This window comes from Strigops habroptila, chromosome 13, assembly GCF_004027225.2.
Source record: "Strigops habroptila isolate Jane chromosome 13, bStrHab1.2.pri, whole genome shotgun sequence".
NCBI classification, from domain to species: domain Eukaryota; kingdom Metazoa; phylum Chordata; class Aves; order Psittaciformes; family Psittacidae; genus Strigops; species Strigops habroptila.
This window is the reverse complement of record NC_044289.2, coordinates 243,246-258,313: the sequence shown is the minus strand read 5'-3', so window position 1 is coordinate 258,313 and position 15,068 is coordinate 243,246. Positions and strand designations below refer to the sequence as shown.

General features: G+C 41.8%; 1 protein-coding gene across 1 annotated transcript; it reads left to right on the top strand.

Annotated features, from left to right (window-relative positions):
* The first annotated feature begins 1,011 nt into the window (after positions 1-1,011).
* Positions 1,012-14,475, top strand: LOC115615255 (E3 ubiquitin-protein ligase RBBP6-like). The gene is made up of 13 exons (XM_030503183.1): positions 1,012-3,397; positions 4,547-4,643; positions 6,040-6,081; positions 6,735-6,771; positions 8,061-8,141; positions 10,382-10,470; positions 10,584-10,680; positions 11,702-11,841; positions 12,396-12,565; positions 13,307-13,410; positions 13,837-14,019; positions 14,100-14,178; positions 14,272-14,475. The coding sequence occupies exons 1-13, from the start codon at positions 3,232-3,234 to the stop codon at positions 14,331-14,333; spliced, it is 1,347 nt and encodes a 448-aa protein (XP_030359043.1). The 5' UTR covers positions 1,012-3,231; the 3' UTR covers positions 14,334-14,475.
* Positions 14,476-15,068: the final 593 nt, after the last annotated feature.

Below are 15,068 nucleotides of genomic sequence, written 5' to 3'. Positions count from 1 at the left end.
GGGTAGCGAGCTGCCGTAGAACATTTGCAACATGCACTGAGAATAGGCAGCCAGGTGCACAAATCAGAAGTTCTTGGGCTTGTTGCTGAAGCCTCTGTCTCCTTATATCATGCATCTAAGGATGTAGTTTATTTTTTGGGAGGAGGAGCAGGAGGGTTCCCTTGTGCACATGGATGCTTTTGTTAACTGTGTTTTTCTGCTTTAGGCCTCATCACACAGCCAGATGTTTTGCTGCATGTAGTCTGCTGACTAGCAGTGGCAGCTCGAGAATCCCTTGATGTCTGTTAGCAGCACTGGTGAGCAGCTGGGCATTTCTGTGTGTCCTGCAGCCTGCTGAGCCGCACCACTGGCAGCTGGCTGCCCTGGACTTCCCCCCACTGTCTCCAGTGCACCACAGAATGGCTTGCCCAGTCCCCACAGCCATTCTGACCCACATCACACAGCAGTCCTATTCAGGTTATGTTTTCAGTGAGAGTCCTTCCTGAGCGATCATTTCCTGGGAGGACAGTGTGATGATGGAGGTAAAGTGTCCCCCCATGAACAGAAGGCTTCCAGGCCTCCACAGGGGCAATTCTCAGCCTTGGAGGATACCTTTCAGAGTGGGGAGAGGAGTAGTGTCTAAAAATTTTCCAGCTGGCTTGTGCTATCCAAGGAGAGAGTCTAGGACACAAAATATAGAATTTCAAGAGTAATTCTCTGTTCATGCCCATGAGGTGTGCCAGTCAAATTGGGGCACCCAAAATGTGGTTTTAGAGAATCATAGGATTGTTGGGTTGGAAGTGACCTCTGGAGATCTTCCCGTCCAACCCTCTGCCAAGGCAGGGCCACCCAGAGCAGGTTACACAGGAATGTGTCTGGGTGGGTTTGGAATGTCTCCAGAGAGGGAGACTCTACAGCCTCCCTGGGCAGCCTGTGCCAGGGCTCTGGCACCCTTAACAGAAAAAGTTCTTCCTCATGTTGAGGTGAAACTTCTTGTGTGTTAGTTTAGGGAGCCATCGCTCCTTGTCCTGTCACTGGGTAGCACTGAAAAGAGTCTGGCACCATCCTCTTGGCACCTGCCTTTCAGATATTTATATACATTAATGACAATCCCTTCTCAGTCTCCTTTTCTCTAGACTAAACAGGCTGTGGTTCTTACACATGGTTCTTACCCCTTTCAAGCGTTCAGTGGTTAGACCAATGGCTACTCAACACACACATATACTGCTGTTTTGCAAAGCAGCAATATTGTGTGGCATCGTCATCCATCTGCTTCTTTCTGGACCGAGACATCCCTGCAGTTGGTCTTGCTGCCGTACCTTATCTCTGATGCGAGGTGAGGGGAGAGTTTCGCTGAGATGTCAGAGGGGCTGGGATGCTGGTCTGTTCTGGGTAGTGCAGAGCTATCTTTTCTTCTTCAGAGTGGGGGCTGTCCTTCTCCCCCTTGCGGTGAGCTGGGGTTCTTTGGTTGTGCTGACTGAACCACAGCTATGCAGTTTACAATGTCAACTATATATATCTGAAGAAAGTTCATACAACTTCATACTCTAAAAACCAATTGCTACAATAGTTAGGGAAAGAGATTTTCCTGACGGTCCCTTCTTTTCTTTTGACCATCAGGGTCACACTGTACTATTCACTCTTCAAGGCATAAGTTGAGTTCATAAGGTAGACAACACTGTGGACATACATCATTACAAAGCAGAACAAGAGAGTGAATACAACAACTCAACTCCTTTTAGTTCACAGTCATCTGCCTAAGTCTGGGAGCCAAGAAGTTAGCCACCCAAATAGATTTAGTGGACATCCCTGCCTTACTTCATGTAATATTTTAAAATGAGCCTTTATCTTGTTTCTGTCAGTTTCATTTTTCTGGTACTGATTCACATAAAACCCCCAGTCAATAATGCACATAACTCTGTCCTGTAGTTCTAAAAGGTGGTCTAGAGCTAATCAATTCCATATTACCATTTGTGATAATGGTGTGGTTTCTTCCTGTAGGGCTGTAATGCTATTTGCACTTTCAGGAATGGCTTTTTCTAATTGCCTTGACATATTTGCAATAGCTCATTCTAGTTTTGCAACCCCTAACTGTGGTATAAAAGCTGTTACAGAGAGGGGCGCATGTTTCACATTCTGCCAGAGGGCTTTAACGCTTTTTCCTGTAGCTGTCAGTAGTTAGGAGTGACAGGGTCAGAAGAGATACTGGTTCTAACCTGGAGCGTCTCCCAACGCTAGTGTTGCATTCATTACTTTCTAGTCCTCCTCTACAGAGTTCAAGCAACTGTAGATGTGCCACATTGGGGAAGTCCATTCGTTTATGGCAATAAACATAAATGGTCATTGGCTGCTTTGACTGAACTCTGTGATTCTCTAAGATACACTCAAACACCTCGTTATGTCCTCTCCCTTTGCTGGCTCTGAGGCATGGGCATCTGAGCACCACACGGCAAAGCTGCTGCATCCGCCTGAGCATGTTTTGCCCTGGCTGGATGCTGACAAGAGAGACACCAGGGAGTGACAGCCTGGGGGGTGACAGGAAGGTCACTGTGGTGACAGCCTGGGGGGTGACAGGAAGGTCACTGTGGTGACCGCCTGGGTGTGACGGGAGGATCACTGTGTGGTGTCAGGCTGGGGTGACAGCAGGACACGAGCAGCTCAGGGTGGTGACATGCCCAGGTCTGACGGGTCCCCCTCCTCTTGGGGGCGCTTGGACCTGCACGTGACATGGGCCTTTTGTCATAATGCGCTGGGTCACACGGGTGCACTGTGCTGTTACACCAGGATCTCTCCTGGTGAAGGCTGGGGCAGAGGTGCCTGAGTCGCCGTAGAGGTTGGTCAGGCCTGAGAGTGCTGCGTGCGAGAGAGGACACTGAGGCCAAGCCAGGGCTGCAGGGAACTCTCCTCCTCTGGGCTGTGAGGAGGACTGGGGCAGGTGCCACCATCACGGCACAGCTCAGTTGCTGTGGGCCGCAGCCTGATATTGTTAAGGTGGCAAAGCCAAGGCTTCACTAGTCCGTGATGGAGGCCTGAGGCTCTGTCAGCCGAGGCTGCCTGACATCTCAGGGCCTGGCTGTGGCAGAGTGCTGCAGCCTCTGAACACTATCGACCAGCACAAGCTCAGCCCGTGCTGCTCACCCCAGCCCCCTTGGTGGGCTCTGCCGTGTGCCCTCACCTTCGTGGAGGCTGCAAGGCCTCTGTCATCTGCTGAGCTAGACACAGTCGTGGAGCAGGCACCGCCTGGCCCCGACCATGTCCTGCATCCACTACAAGTTCTCCTCCAAGCTGAGCTATGATACGGTCACTTTCAACGGCCTCCACATCTCCCTTTGCGACCTCAAGTGCCGGATCATGTTCCGTGAGAAGCTGAAGGCAGCCAACTGTGATCTGCAGATCACCAATGCCCAGACCAAAGAAGGTACGTGTGCGCAGCCTGTGCGGGGGCTTTGGGCATCTCCTGGCTGGCAGCGTTGCAGACCACCCCATGATGGTTGCAGCCAGCAGAAGCCACGCTCTGCTTTTTGTGACTCATCCTCACATAGCATGAGTGAGCCTGGGGCCCATCCCGCCAGTTGGCGGGAGCACCAGGAGGTTAAGCAGTGCCACGATTAAGTGGGGTGGTGTCATGAAATCTGATATAGCATCCTGCTGGCTACACCAATTTGTCAGATTCTCACACTGAGTCACAATGTCCAGAATAGAGCCCCGTGCTCTCTAAACCCCTGAGGGAGCCTAGGTGAAGCTAGATCTAGTCTTAGTCTCAAGCTTGGTCAATGGTTTATGTCTAATGGAATGTAGAAAAGGAAAATCAAGGTAGAATAAAGCTAAAATGATTTGTATAGAAACCAAAGATGAAAAAAGGGAGACCCTCCCACCAAGACACAAAGTTCAGAGTGGACCCCCTGGCTTTCTAAACTCCTGATGGAGCCTAGGTACGGCTGGATCTGGTCTTAGTGTCAGACTTGATCAAGGAAATGTAAAGCACTGAGCAGATGAGAAGTGTGGCTGTTGATGGATTAAGCTCCAAGAAATAGAAAAAGGTGGTGGGCTCTCTTCTGCATTCTGTCACTCTGGAGCACCAGCAGCAGAGGTGAGTCAGTGGTGAAAGCAGTGGATCTGAGTTTTCATGCTTTCACTAGTGCCTGGCTTGTTGCAGGGCAAGCTAGTCAGACTAGAACCTGGTTTGTGCAGATGAGACTTTGTGGTGGTTTGTTTTTCTCCAGAGATCTATCGATTTTGTAGCCTAATAGAAGCAAAAGCAACTTCAGTTAGATCAGGAAAGCACCTCCTGCATAAGCAGGCTCTCCTGTAGAGACCTCTGAGACCATTTTGCTCTTGGCATTCAAACTTTTTAAAAAAGGAAAAAGATTTGGTTGCTGGTGTTTGGTTATCAAACCTGAAGATGTCTTGAAAGGTACTGTTAGTGTGTTCAGACAAGGAAAGCACGATGTTGCATATAACATTTGACTTCTATATCTGTAAAGGCCCTCTCTGAAGTGCTGTGTAATTAATCATGTATTAATACATGTCCTTTTGAATGTCTTTTCCGTATTTCTGTTGGTTTCAGAATACACAAAAGATGCCCTGATTCCTAGGAACTCATTGGTAGTTGTTAAAAGAATCCCTGTTGGAGGAGTTAAAGCTACCAGCAAAACAGATGTTACGTAAGTGTCCATACAGCATTGCATTCTTTGCTGCGGGTTTCAGTGTGTGAACTGCTTCAATGCATATGAGGCATTCAAATTGTATCTTTCTTGATAAAGTTTCTGTTAATTTTTATTGTCACTGGGTAGATTTTCATGTATTGGTCCCAAAGCAGACTTATGTTTTTAGGCCTGCTGGGATATGGGGTTCAAACTCCAACAATGGAAACTTTTAAGATGATTCTGTAGGGTTTGTTCTTGGGGTTAATTTTTCTGAAAGCCAAGTTATAGATCCTGTTTTGTCTGCTTGGAGAGATTCCTTATTATATGTGTTTGCTTTTATGGCTTTTATAGTGAAAACAGTTATGCACTGTAGTGTAAACTTACAATTTGTGCTTATCTCAGCAGAGTCTGATTCTTAGTGTTTGACTTTTTCTTGCATTTGGGGGAGAGGGGCAGGATATGTTAGGTATTCTTATGCCCCAAATGAGGGGGGGTTTGCATACAAGCTCTGCAGGAAAGACCAACGCTTGCCAGCTGGCAAACCATGCAAACAAGAATTCCATTCAAAAGTGATTCCTGTTAGTTTCCCAAAGCCAGTGTCTGTTTCGGGCAAAAGAACAGTATCATAAAGTGTATTGCCTCTTGTGCAAGTACAATGAAGGAATAGTTAACCCTTTCCAAACCTGAAACTGAGTAAGCAATTTAGCACTTTTACCAGAAGTTGCTAGCTATCTTCCTAAGGCTGTTTTTACCTTAAGCTGATAGCCGTGTGGATGGCACCCTTTCCTTGTATCGTAGTGCTGCCATAAAATGAGAGGATAGATGCTGCTAGCATCAAAGATCGAATACATTCCTGTATGTGGGGATAAGGAAAGAATGGCACTGCTCTTCCAGCATTGAAATTTTACCAGGCAGATCAGCTTTCTATTCCTTCAGCTTCAGAAACAGTGCGGAGACAGCTGGTAGAGTGCTTAATGTTTGGGCAGGTTGAATGTGTGCTTGAATGGTGGAGAGGCTTTAAAAAATGTATTACTTGCCTTGTAGTCTGTTCTTCAAGGTAAATGGATGAAACAACCATTCTGCGTAATCTAAAGTATGTCTTCTTACTTACTTATCTTCAGGAGGTATGTGGATGTAAGCAGGAGCCTTACTGTTTGTACATAAATTCCAGAGCAGCCTTTGAATTGCCTCTGCTCCTGGGACACTTTGGGTGATGTGTGAATTGTTTGTTAACTGTATCAGTGGTTGCATCTCTGACTCATGATAGATAGATGCAGGTCAGTGAGTATGTGGAATCTCAGCAATTTTTCGAATGGACTAAGTATTTCTTAAAATACTGCAGCATTATTGTAAAGTAAATTCTGGCAATTAAGACTTTTTTTTTTGTTTTGTTTTGTTTTTTGTTTTGTCACAGGGCTCCTCAGTCACACAAAATCTCAGGAGCAGCTTCTTTCAGGTGACATTTCTACTACTATTTTTAGTCAATGTAGCATATGTAACATGTTTAGGACTTTGGCATTTTCATGGCTAAGTATGGTAGATACCTGAACACAGTGCTTGGGCTTCCACAGAGAAACACTGTTCTAAAGACTAAGCTGCTGGCAGTTTTGTTATTTCTTTGTCAGATGACTGATTTTTTTTTACTGAAGTAAATTTGCACTTTGAAGTGTTGGGACTATCACTGTTCTGCCATAGAAACTAAAGTACTGTATCTGGCACCTGTTTGTAGTACTAGGGTTGTACAGATTGCCTGAAGTTAGGCTCATAGTTTGAGGGTTGATTATTTAAGAACACAAAACTGTAGTATAGACTTGATATATTTGATACTTATGTGGCAGAGAAAATATCCAAGGACTTTCTCTTGCACTGTTGAGTTCTGTATGTGTAAGTCTGACTTCACGACAAAGTAGAAATGGGATTTTGGAGGTTTTTTTAGTTGCACTGAATAACCAAGAAATAGCAGTTTGTGTATACAAATAAATTTCCATATTCCCTAGACTATCAGAACATAATGTTTTGATGTTCAGGTTTTATAATTGGTTTTTGCTGCTTTCTGTTGGGTACAAGTGCTGTATTTTAAATTCTGATCACCTTTATGTCTCCTCCTAGAAGTCGAACTGAGCCAGTGAGCAGAACATCAGAAGCAGTATGTAAAAACCCAGTCTCACCCTTTTTTCTACACATTGCACTGAATTCTAAACAATGTAGCCTTGTATTAATTTTCCAAACATTGACTTCATCTATTTTCCAGTAAAACATAGTATAGGTTGTAATTCAAATGTACCGATTCATCATAGTGAAAACTGAGTCACGCCATCATTTGCACAGTTCTGATGTGAATGTTGGGATTTGTGCCTAGTAATGCATGGTATTTCCTATTGCATATGCTAGAATATTTCCTGTGTGACTTTGTGTTGTGCAGATACTGTCTGATAGTCTTTAGGTCTTGCAGGTTCCAGGTGTGCACAATTGAACTCGGTGCCATGTTCTAGATCTGTCTGCCCCTGGTTAGTAATATGTGTGTTTGTGCAGCCTGTTCTGTGCTTTTTGGAAAAACTGCACTGCAGTAGTAGCTCTCTGCAAACACTGTGGCCCATTCCTAATTAGTGGCCTGAGGACTTCATTGTGGCAAGCTGCTCCCGTAGGCAGTTGGGAGGGAGGAGTATGTTGGCAGTGGAGAAAAATATGCCATGACTGTGCTTTGAATCCATACTTTCATCATTCTGAAAGACTGGGTTTGGTCTGATAGAAAGAAGAATAATATAAATTCTCACACTTCCCAAACTAATTTGGATAGTATGGCCCGTGGTCTAATAAAATACAAGAAATATGTTTTCTCCATTTTTATAGGCTACTCTGTCATAGTGAACACCTTTTTTTTATTTTCAATGATTTGAGCAGTTTCTTTTTTTCTAGACAAATTGGCAGGTTACTTTTATGGCTGGTGTTTCAGATTGGCGTTTTTATTTGGGTTTGGTGGGGTATGGTGAGTTTGGCATCTTTGCAGTTATTGAGAAGAGGGGCAGAGTTCATGTTTCAGGGCTGCTCTTTAGCTTGACAGGCAGCTACTATGTTCATCAAAGCATAACCGTATAAATGCATGTTTAAATGATGAGACATTAACTGATTAATTTACAAACTACACTGCAAGTAACTTTCCTGTAGTGATGCTTCCTTCTTAAATAAACTTCATTTTTCACAAGGGTCCCTCTCTGAGATATTCTGGAGCAGTAAGTCCATCTCAGGCGAGTTGGTTATTTTAGTTTCTTCTCATTAACCACATAGGCACTTTTCAGCTGTCATAGGTTCGGACTTTATTCTGAACAAATACAAATTACAGTAGGTTGGAAATGCCTCTTTCAGTGACACGCAGAGGATATAGTGGAGACTTTCAGACTACAGTAGAGGTTAACTATTGCTATGTTTTGATTGTAGAACTTGAATATGTGTTTATTTTTTGCTGAACGAATGGATGATAAGTCTTCTGCATCTGTTTCTCTGAACCAGCTTTTAAAGGTGTGTATATACATACTGTTGTCAAATACTTTAAAAAAAGTGTTTCATTCATATTTTTAAGTCTTACTCTGCAGTCTATAGATGGATAATGGTTGCAATGTGAACAAAACTTTAATTTTTAATACGGTATTTATTTTAACTTTAAAAAGTATGTATAATTTGATACTATCCTGTAAAGAGTACTTGCCAATTTGGGAAGACAGAAGGGGAGTACCTTCTCAGCCTCAACATAATGTTGCAGCATTACTCATCTTCAGGACATAAAGCAGCAGTACTTCAGAAGCTGTTTACTGTTTTTCCTATGTTTCATTAATTTTGTATTGGAATCTAACACCATTTTTGCATAACAATTTAATTGGCTGTAAGTTATGGACATTTCAGGGCAGTTTGCAACAGCTGAAGTAGAAGTGTTTCTGGAACGTGGACAATGGCATGCCTGATTTTGAGTTTCTGCTCATTAGAACCATAGAAGCATTCTTTGAATCCTGCGCAGTTTCATAAATTCCAGTCTATAGACAGTGGAGAACACAATCAAATTTGTTTGAACGCAGACTGTGTCAACTGTGTAAATTGTGTACCTGATTGTTTAGAGGAACATACCAGTGTGTTCCTCACAGGTGTATTAGCAGATGTGGCCACCTGAAAATGTTGTAATGGCCTGTTTTGGGGTGGAACTGCTTGTTTTTTTGGCTCAACACTGTGTAACTTTGGGAAAGCACTAGTGACTGCACTTTGTGAAAACGCGTAGTGCTAGCCAATTAAATTACAACTAAATTAAATTAAAAAGATGGGAGCTAGTTCTTTCTTCTAAGAAGAGAGGCAGGAGTTCATTTCCAAGAACGAGGAATCTTCCCACTGGCAGCATCTTCCCTGTCTCACTGAAGAAATTAAATTATGTACCTTTGGCTGTCCCTATATGTGTCCTTGGTTGTGTAAACACATGTGAAGTTTTACTCTCAAATGTGAAAAACTGCCCAAGTGGTGTGCACATTTAATCTTTTGAGAAACACAGGAACAAAACATAAAGCAGCTCAAAACTGTACTTATTCTAAACACATTAGTCAGACTGGCTTAGCACAGGGGCAGTGTGTTGTAAAATATTTTCTGTTTTATTATTACAGTGCATTAAATGCCATATTTGAATTTTTGTCTGTTCCTAGTAATGTTTTCTGGGGTTTGGATATGTTTTGTAAACTGTTTGGGTTCAAACAAATTAGTCAAGTGTCTGCAAAGTTTCCTGTAAACGTTAATGGAAATGGTTTCATAGATGTCAATCTGGATCATATAACTGATGAGAAAAAACTGTATATGAAACAACCATTTAATAAAATGTGAAAACTGGTTGATTGCTCTTGTGAATGAATGCATGTAGAAACAAAGACATGCATGGTTGATCTGAAAGATGAGTGGTTGAAGGTCCAAATCATTTACAGTCACTCCCCTAGACCTTTCTTGCATATGGACTAGTGTGTAATAAAAACATAAGAAAAATCAGCTGGCTTCAAGATCTAGTTCTGCACATGGGTGATACTACAATATGTATGTTAAAAGGACGCAGTCACCTGGAAAAGCCTGCAGGTTGTGCTCGCTGTAGTTAAATCCCTTAGTAGGAAGAATTTAGTACGGGAGGAAATGCAGTTTGGACTACCTACAGGACACGATGGTCACATTTTTACTGAAAAGAACCTTGTGTCTTGCAGAGGGATCAGAAAGATTCCTTTCAATGCTTCTGTGTCTGATGCTGAATTTCAGCAAGCAAAACCTACAGCCCTGACACTTACATTGTGTGGTTTTTTTAATGCTGCAAAATGTAAATAATACAACTTTCAGAAATCTTTCTCAGTTAAATGCACAGTAGCTATCTTCTTCAAATGGGCTGGAGCTTCAAAACCAGTTGAAAAATACTGCTAGTGTCGTTTGTTCTACTCATCGCTTCAGTCCACTTGGAAGAAAAGTGAATCGATTACACAAGTCTGTGTCAGGTACAAACAGCCTAAGGTTTTGAGTGCCCCGGAATGCTCTTTTCAAGTAGGCTAGCAGGCGCACAAGCATAATGTACAAGCACAAAGTCTCCCCAGAGCACTCTCAGGACAACCGTGGTTTATGGAAGCAGCTGTTTTCAGGCAACATCAGCTAGCATTGTGCTGCTCTTTACAGGATTGAGCAAGTGGTGTTGTCTTTGGCTGGGGGAGCTTGCACATATTTGTAACGTATGTGTCAAATAATTCCGTGTTTAACAGACTGCCAACCTGGCTGAAGCCAATGCTTCTGAAGAAGATAAAATAAAAGCCATGATGATACAGTCTTGCCATGAATATGATCCAGTCAAGTAAGTGTTGATAATGTCAAATCAGTTCTTTGATGATTATGGAAAAATTGTATAGATGTTTGTTTTAACAAGAGAGACACATGCATACCTTTTTCTTCCTGAAACCTGTTTAGTTACGTGAAGAAGCCCTTGGGTACACCTCCACCATCATATACTTGCTTTCGCTGCGGAAAACCTGGCCACTATAGAAAGAACTGCCCAATAAATGGGGTAAGATTTTGGGGACTTCTGGTGTTACTTTCTGACCTTGTTTAATTTCTGACCTTGGCAGTCAGGTAACAAATACAGGAATACTCGTATTAAGAACTGTTTCGCTGGAGGTGAAATACAGAGGTTACATGGCAAAGTTGAAAAGCCCTTCAAAGTTCAAGGGAAAGCCGGGATTATAAATGTAATTTTTTCTTTTTTTCTAAGCCACAGACATGAAATAAGTCCATAGATCTTTTCATCTGTGAACTTACATGCATATTTTTATGTATTTCAATATTACTGGAAATGTTTCTGGTTTAACTCTTTTTAATGACAGTTCACAGTTTTTAGTATTTTGTATGGAACCAAGACGTTTCTGTTGACCTCATCTATTGAATATTTGTATGTTTTACTGACACAAGTCTCTGGTTGAGTATTCATGCCCTTTAACATTAGTCACTGAATGTATGTGCATGAGGTGTGAATTCAGCCTTCATCTATAGCTGGTGAATAGATGTTTCTCCAGTGGCTGGTCCAGAGCCCTGCCTTAAGCTCTCCCTCTGAATTGTGCTTTGGAGGAGGAGCAGGTTTGTATCTCTTCTCCCAGTGGATCGTGAGGTAAGGGATATTTCACCCTTAAGGAACCTGTTGTTAAGCTGAAGAACGTCGACTCAGATCAAAACTCTGCTTAAGCCTTTCATAGAATCATAGAATCAACTAGGTTGGAAAAGATCATCAAGTCCAACTGATACTTCAGGACTGCCAAGTCCACCACTTAAGCCGTGTCACTAAAGGCCTCATCTACATGTTTTTTTGAACACTTCAGGGACAATGATTCCACTACTTCCCTGAGAAGCCTGTTCCAATAGCCAACTTTGGAACATGCTGGCCATGTTCATTTAGGAAAACAAGTATTTCAGTTGAGCAACCGTTATGCTAGGTAAAAGGAAAGAATTTAAAGGCTTTTGCTGCTTTCAGTCGTCACTAAACTGTCATTTTATGTGTGGGTCTTAAGATGAGGTATGTCTGCATTTCTTAACAGGACAAAAATGTTGAGTCTGTTCCCAGACTTAAAAGGAGCACAGGAATTCCAAGGAGTTTCATGATAGAGGTGAAAGATCCCAACACAAAGGGTGCAATGCTGACAAACACTGGAAAATATGCAATACCAATTATTAATGCGTAAGTATGGAATTAATTGGACTGACCAAAAAGTGAATGAGAGAAAGCATGCATAAACATCTGAGTGGATATGCAATCAAGTTGGACAGCATCTGTAATTACGGGAGAGGAAGCACAATTACTGCATTTTAACCTTAAAAATCTGTGATACTTGCTCATACGAAAAGAGGGTGGTCATATTTGTCATGCCCCTGGAAGTTGGTTCAGGTTGTGGTACACTAAGGATCTGTGTTTCTGCAAAACATTTCAGTAGTGTTTACTGGGGAGCCGTTCTCTTTGAGAGCTCGTTTTGCTTCTGGTTTATGTTTCAAATGCTTCTTGCAAAAATTTAACCAGTAGCTGTTGGACTGAGATTTCCTCCCCCTCTGAGTTTTACTTTTTAGTGTTATGGCTATAGGAAAGTAGTTTCAACTCAATGCCTACAGTTCAGAAGGCTAATGTGGAGTGAGAAGAATTCTATCTATTATCTTCCTTTGATAAAATCCAAAGCTTGGAAAAGTATTCCTTTACCCATCTTTAAATTTGTTCTTTTTCCCTCCCTACACCCTCTCCAGGGAAGCTTATGCTAGAGGAAAGAGGGAAAGGCCTCCATTTCTACCAGAGGAGCCATCCTCCTCCTCTTCTGATGGTCCTATTCCAGATGAGCTGTTATGTCTCATTTGTAAAGATATAATGACTGATGCAGCTATTCTTCCCTGCTGTGGAAGCAGTTACTGTGACGAATGTAAGTGTTATTCCCATGCTGTTGATTCAGAACATCACATCCAATCTCCTGAAAGCAAAAATAGCAGATAACAAAATTACTTTGTTACCTGTTCTAGTTAATACCGAAGTATACCCTGACTAGGAAAGGACTCATCTTGGATAAAGTGAAAAAAAAAAAAAAAAGGGCAGGAAACTTGTTTTCTTTCTACATATCTAGTTACATCCTCATTACATGCAGAGGAGTGCCTAACTGTGCTGGTGATTACAGTATTAGATATCAAATGCATTTAGTCTGTCCACAGCCCTTTCTCTCATACAAAATTACACAGCCACCTCTGGTGACTGACTGTGGTCTGCAACAAACAGATAGTTAGGCATTTAATCCACATTCTTCTTCACAGGAGAGTTGGTTCAAACCTTCAGAACTCAGACCTACTAATGGTTTTTTGAGATGTGCTTTGTTCGTTAACCTTGGGGTCGACGACTTCTTGCTCTAGTGGATAGTGGAAAAAGGATGAGTTGAAATATCAAGACACAGCCTACACTCCATCTTCAAATATTACAGTAGTGAAATGTCAAAACTGTATAAGTATTTGCTGCATAGTAGAAATTTTTTACACTCTTGAATATTTATAGCTTCATGCTGTACACTCAAGACCATATTTACCCATTAAACATATATGTGTTTTGATTAGAACTTCACAACTTTCCTTAGTTTGGCTAAAAACTATTGTATTATGATTATACTAATTATGCACAGGTATTAGAACAGCATTACTGGAGTCTGAGGAACATACATGCCCAACGTGTCATCAGACAGATGTTTCTCTTGATGCTTTAACTGCCAACCAGAACCTACGCCAGGTAGTGTGATGACTTTTACATAAATTGTTTGTATGAAGAGCCTGTAAGGAGCTGAGAGAGAAGAAAATATTACTGTACATCTCCTTAAGCAAGGCTAAATTGAATAAGGCTAAATTTACTTTTCAAACACATTATCTCTGACAGCTCTTTAGAGACAATCTGGCAAATTCAGGTCACACTTTTGTTTAACACAATTGCCTCACTTTCAGATTTGGTGTTAACACTGAAGTATTTTAAATACAGATACCCTGAGTTACCAGTCATTAACGTCAGTGTTTAATGTGATGTGTTCATATAGCTGTGATTGAATGTTGTTAGGATTGATAGCATTTACAGGCATACACAAGTAATTTTACTCTGCAGAGGCTTTTGTTCATATCTGCTGAAGTTTTAGATTATCTTTATAAAATATTCCTCTGCCTCTAGGCTGTGAACAACTTCAAAAATGGAGCTGGCTACACAAAAAGGCTCCGTAGGCAGATTCAGCAGCAGCAGCCGCCACCACCTCCACCACCACTCAGGACTGTTATCCATCCTGCTGCTTTGGTGACTGCTGCTGAACTGCCTCAATCTTCTTCTCTGTCAATCAGCAGTTTGTTGGAAGAGAAGGTAAGTTTTATTTCCACATATGCAGTGCCTCCAGTATTTCAGTAGAGCTTATTTTCCAGCTGTTTGCATTTATTCACAAGGGCCGTCAAGTTCCTGTACGAAGACAACTAGCACCACCAAGTCTTCTGGGCTCCCAAGGACAATCAATACTCACAACTGGTAAGTAATGATAACTTTAGAATTTCTGTTAAAAAATTACCTTCAGATAAGCTGAATGGGCTTTTTTTCTTTTTCTTTTCCCCTCTCCGAAAGGACCTCTGAGGAGAGACAGTACCATCCACTCAGCAGGTGCCAGACCAGGCAGGGAACTGTAAGTATGCTATAGAAATTCAATATATGACTACTTGTAACATGTGGCTTACACAACAGCTGATTGATAATTAAGTAAGTATGCTCCGAGAGTTGTGGGGAATGTAATTGGTAACTGATTTTTAAATGGCTTAATTTGAACTGGCTTTAACAAAGGGGATCTGTGCTTGCAGTAAGATTATTTAAAATAAAATTCCGGTACATGATTAAAAAGAAGACTGAAAAAAGAATGCTTTTTGAGGAAACCATAAGTACATATAAAAATTAAATATACTTAATCAGATGGACAGCCAGCCTTTGGATTACTGGCTGAGTATGGCTGAAGAAACGGATTTCTCAGTAGAAATCAGCGTCCAACATTCTTGTTTTACTAACATAGTTGATACTGATTGAAGCAGTTATTGGAAAAATCAGTGCTGTTATTTTATGATAATCCTGAATTTCTTCCACTTAGCCATCTCAAACAGCCAAGCTGCTTTCTCTCAGTTGGAGAGAGAAGAGCCTGTTTCCTCTCTGTGTCAAGTTAGTCCTTCGTTTTGGTATAGATTTGTTATAGATAGCTTCTAAGAGTGCATTGTGTTTGTAAGATCTTAAAGATCAATCCAAATGAAACCCAGGATCCATTCTCAAATTCAGTAAGCAAGAACATAAGAGCTCGGGGACAAGAACAGGCCAAATACATCATCATGAGGCAACAACGTAGGAAGTGCATGTGGAAGAAGTTAAAAGCAATTTGAAAT

Coding starts and splice junctions, on each gene's coding strand:
- LOC115615255 (XM_030503183.1), top strand. CDS start 3,232: ATGTCCTGCATCCACTACAAGTTCTCCTCCAAGCTGAGCTATGATACG. Junction 11,842..12,395: donor GCAATACCAATTATTAATGC/GTAAGTATGGAA, acceptor CACCCTCTCCAG/GGAAGCTTATGCTAGAGGAA. Junction 14,179..14,271: donor ACAATCAATACTCACAACTG/GTAAGTAATGAT, acceptor CCTCTCCGAAAG/GACCTCTGAGGAGAGACAGT.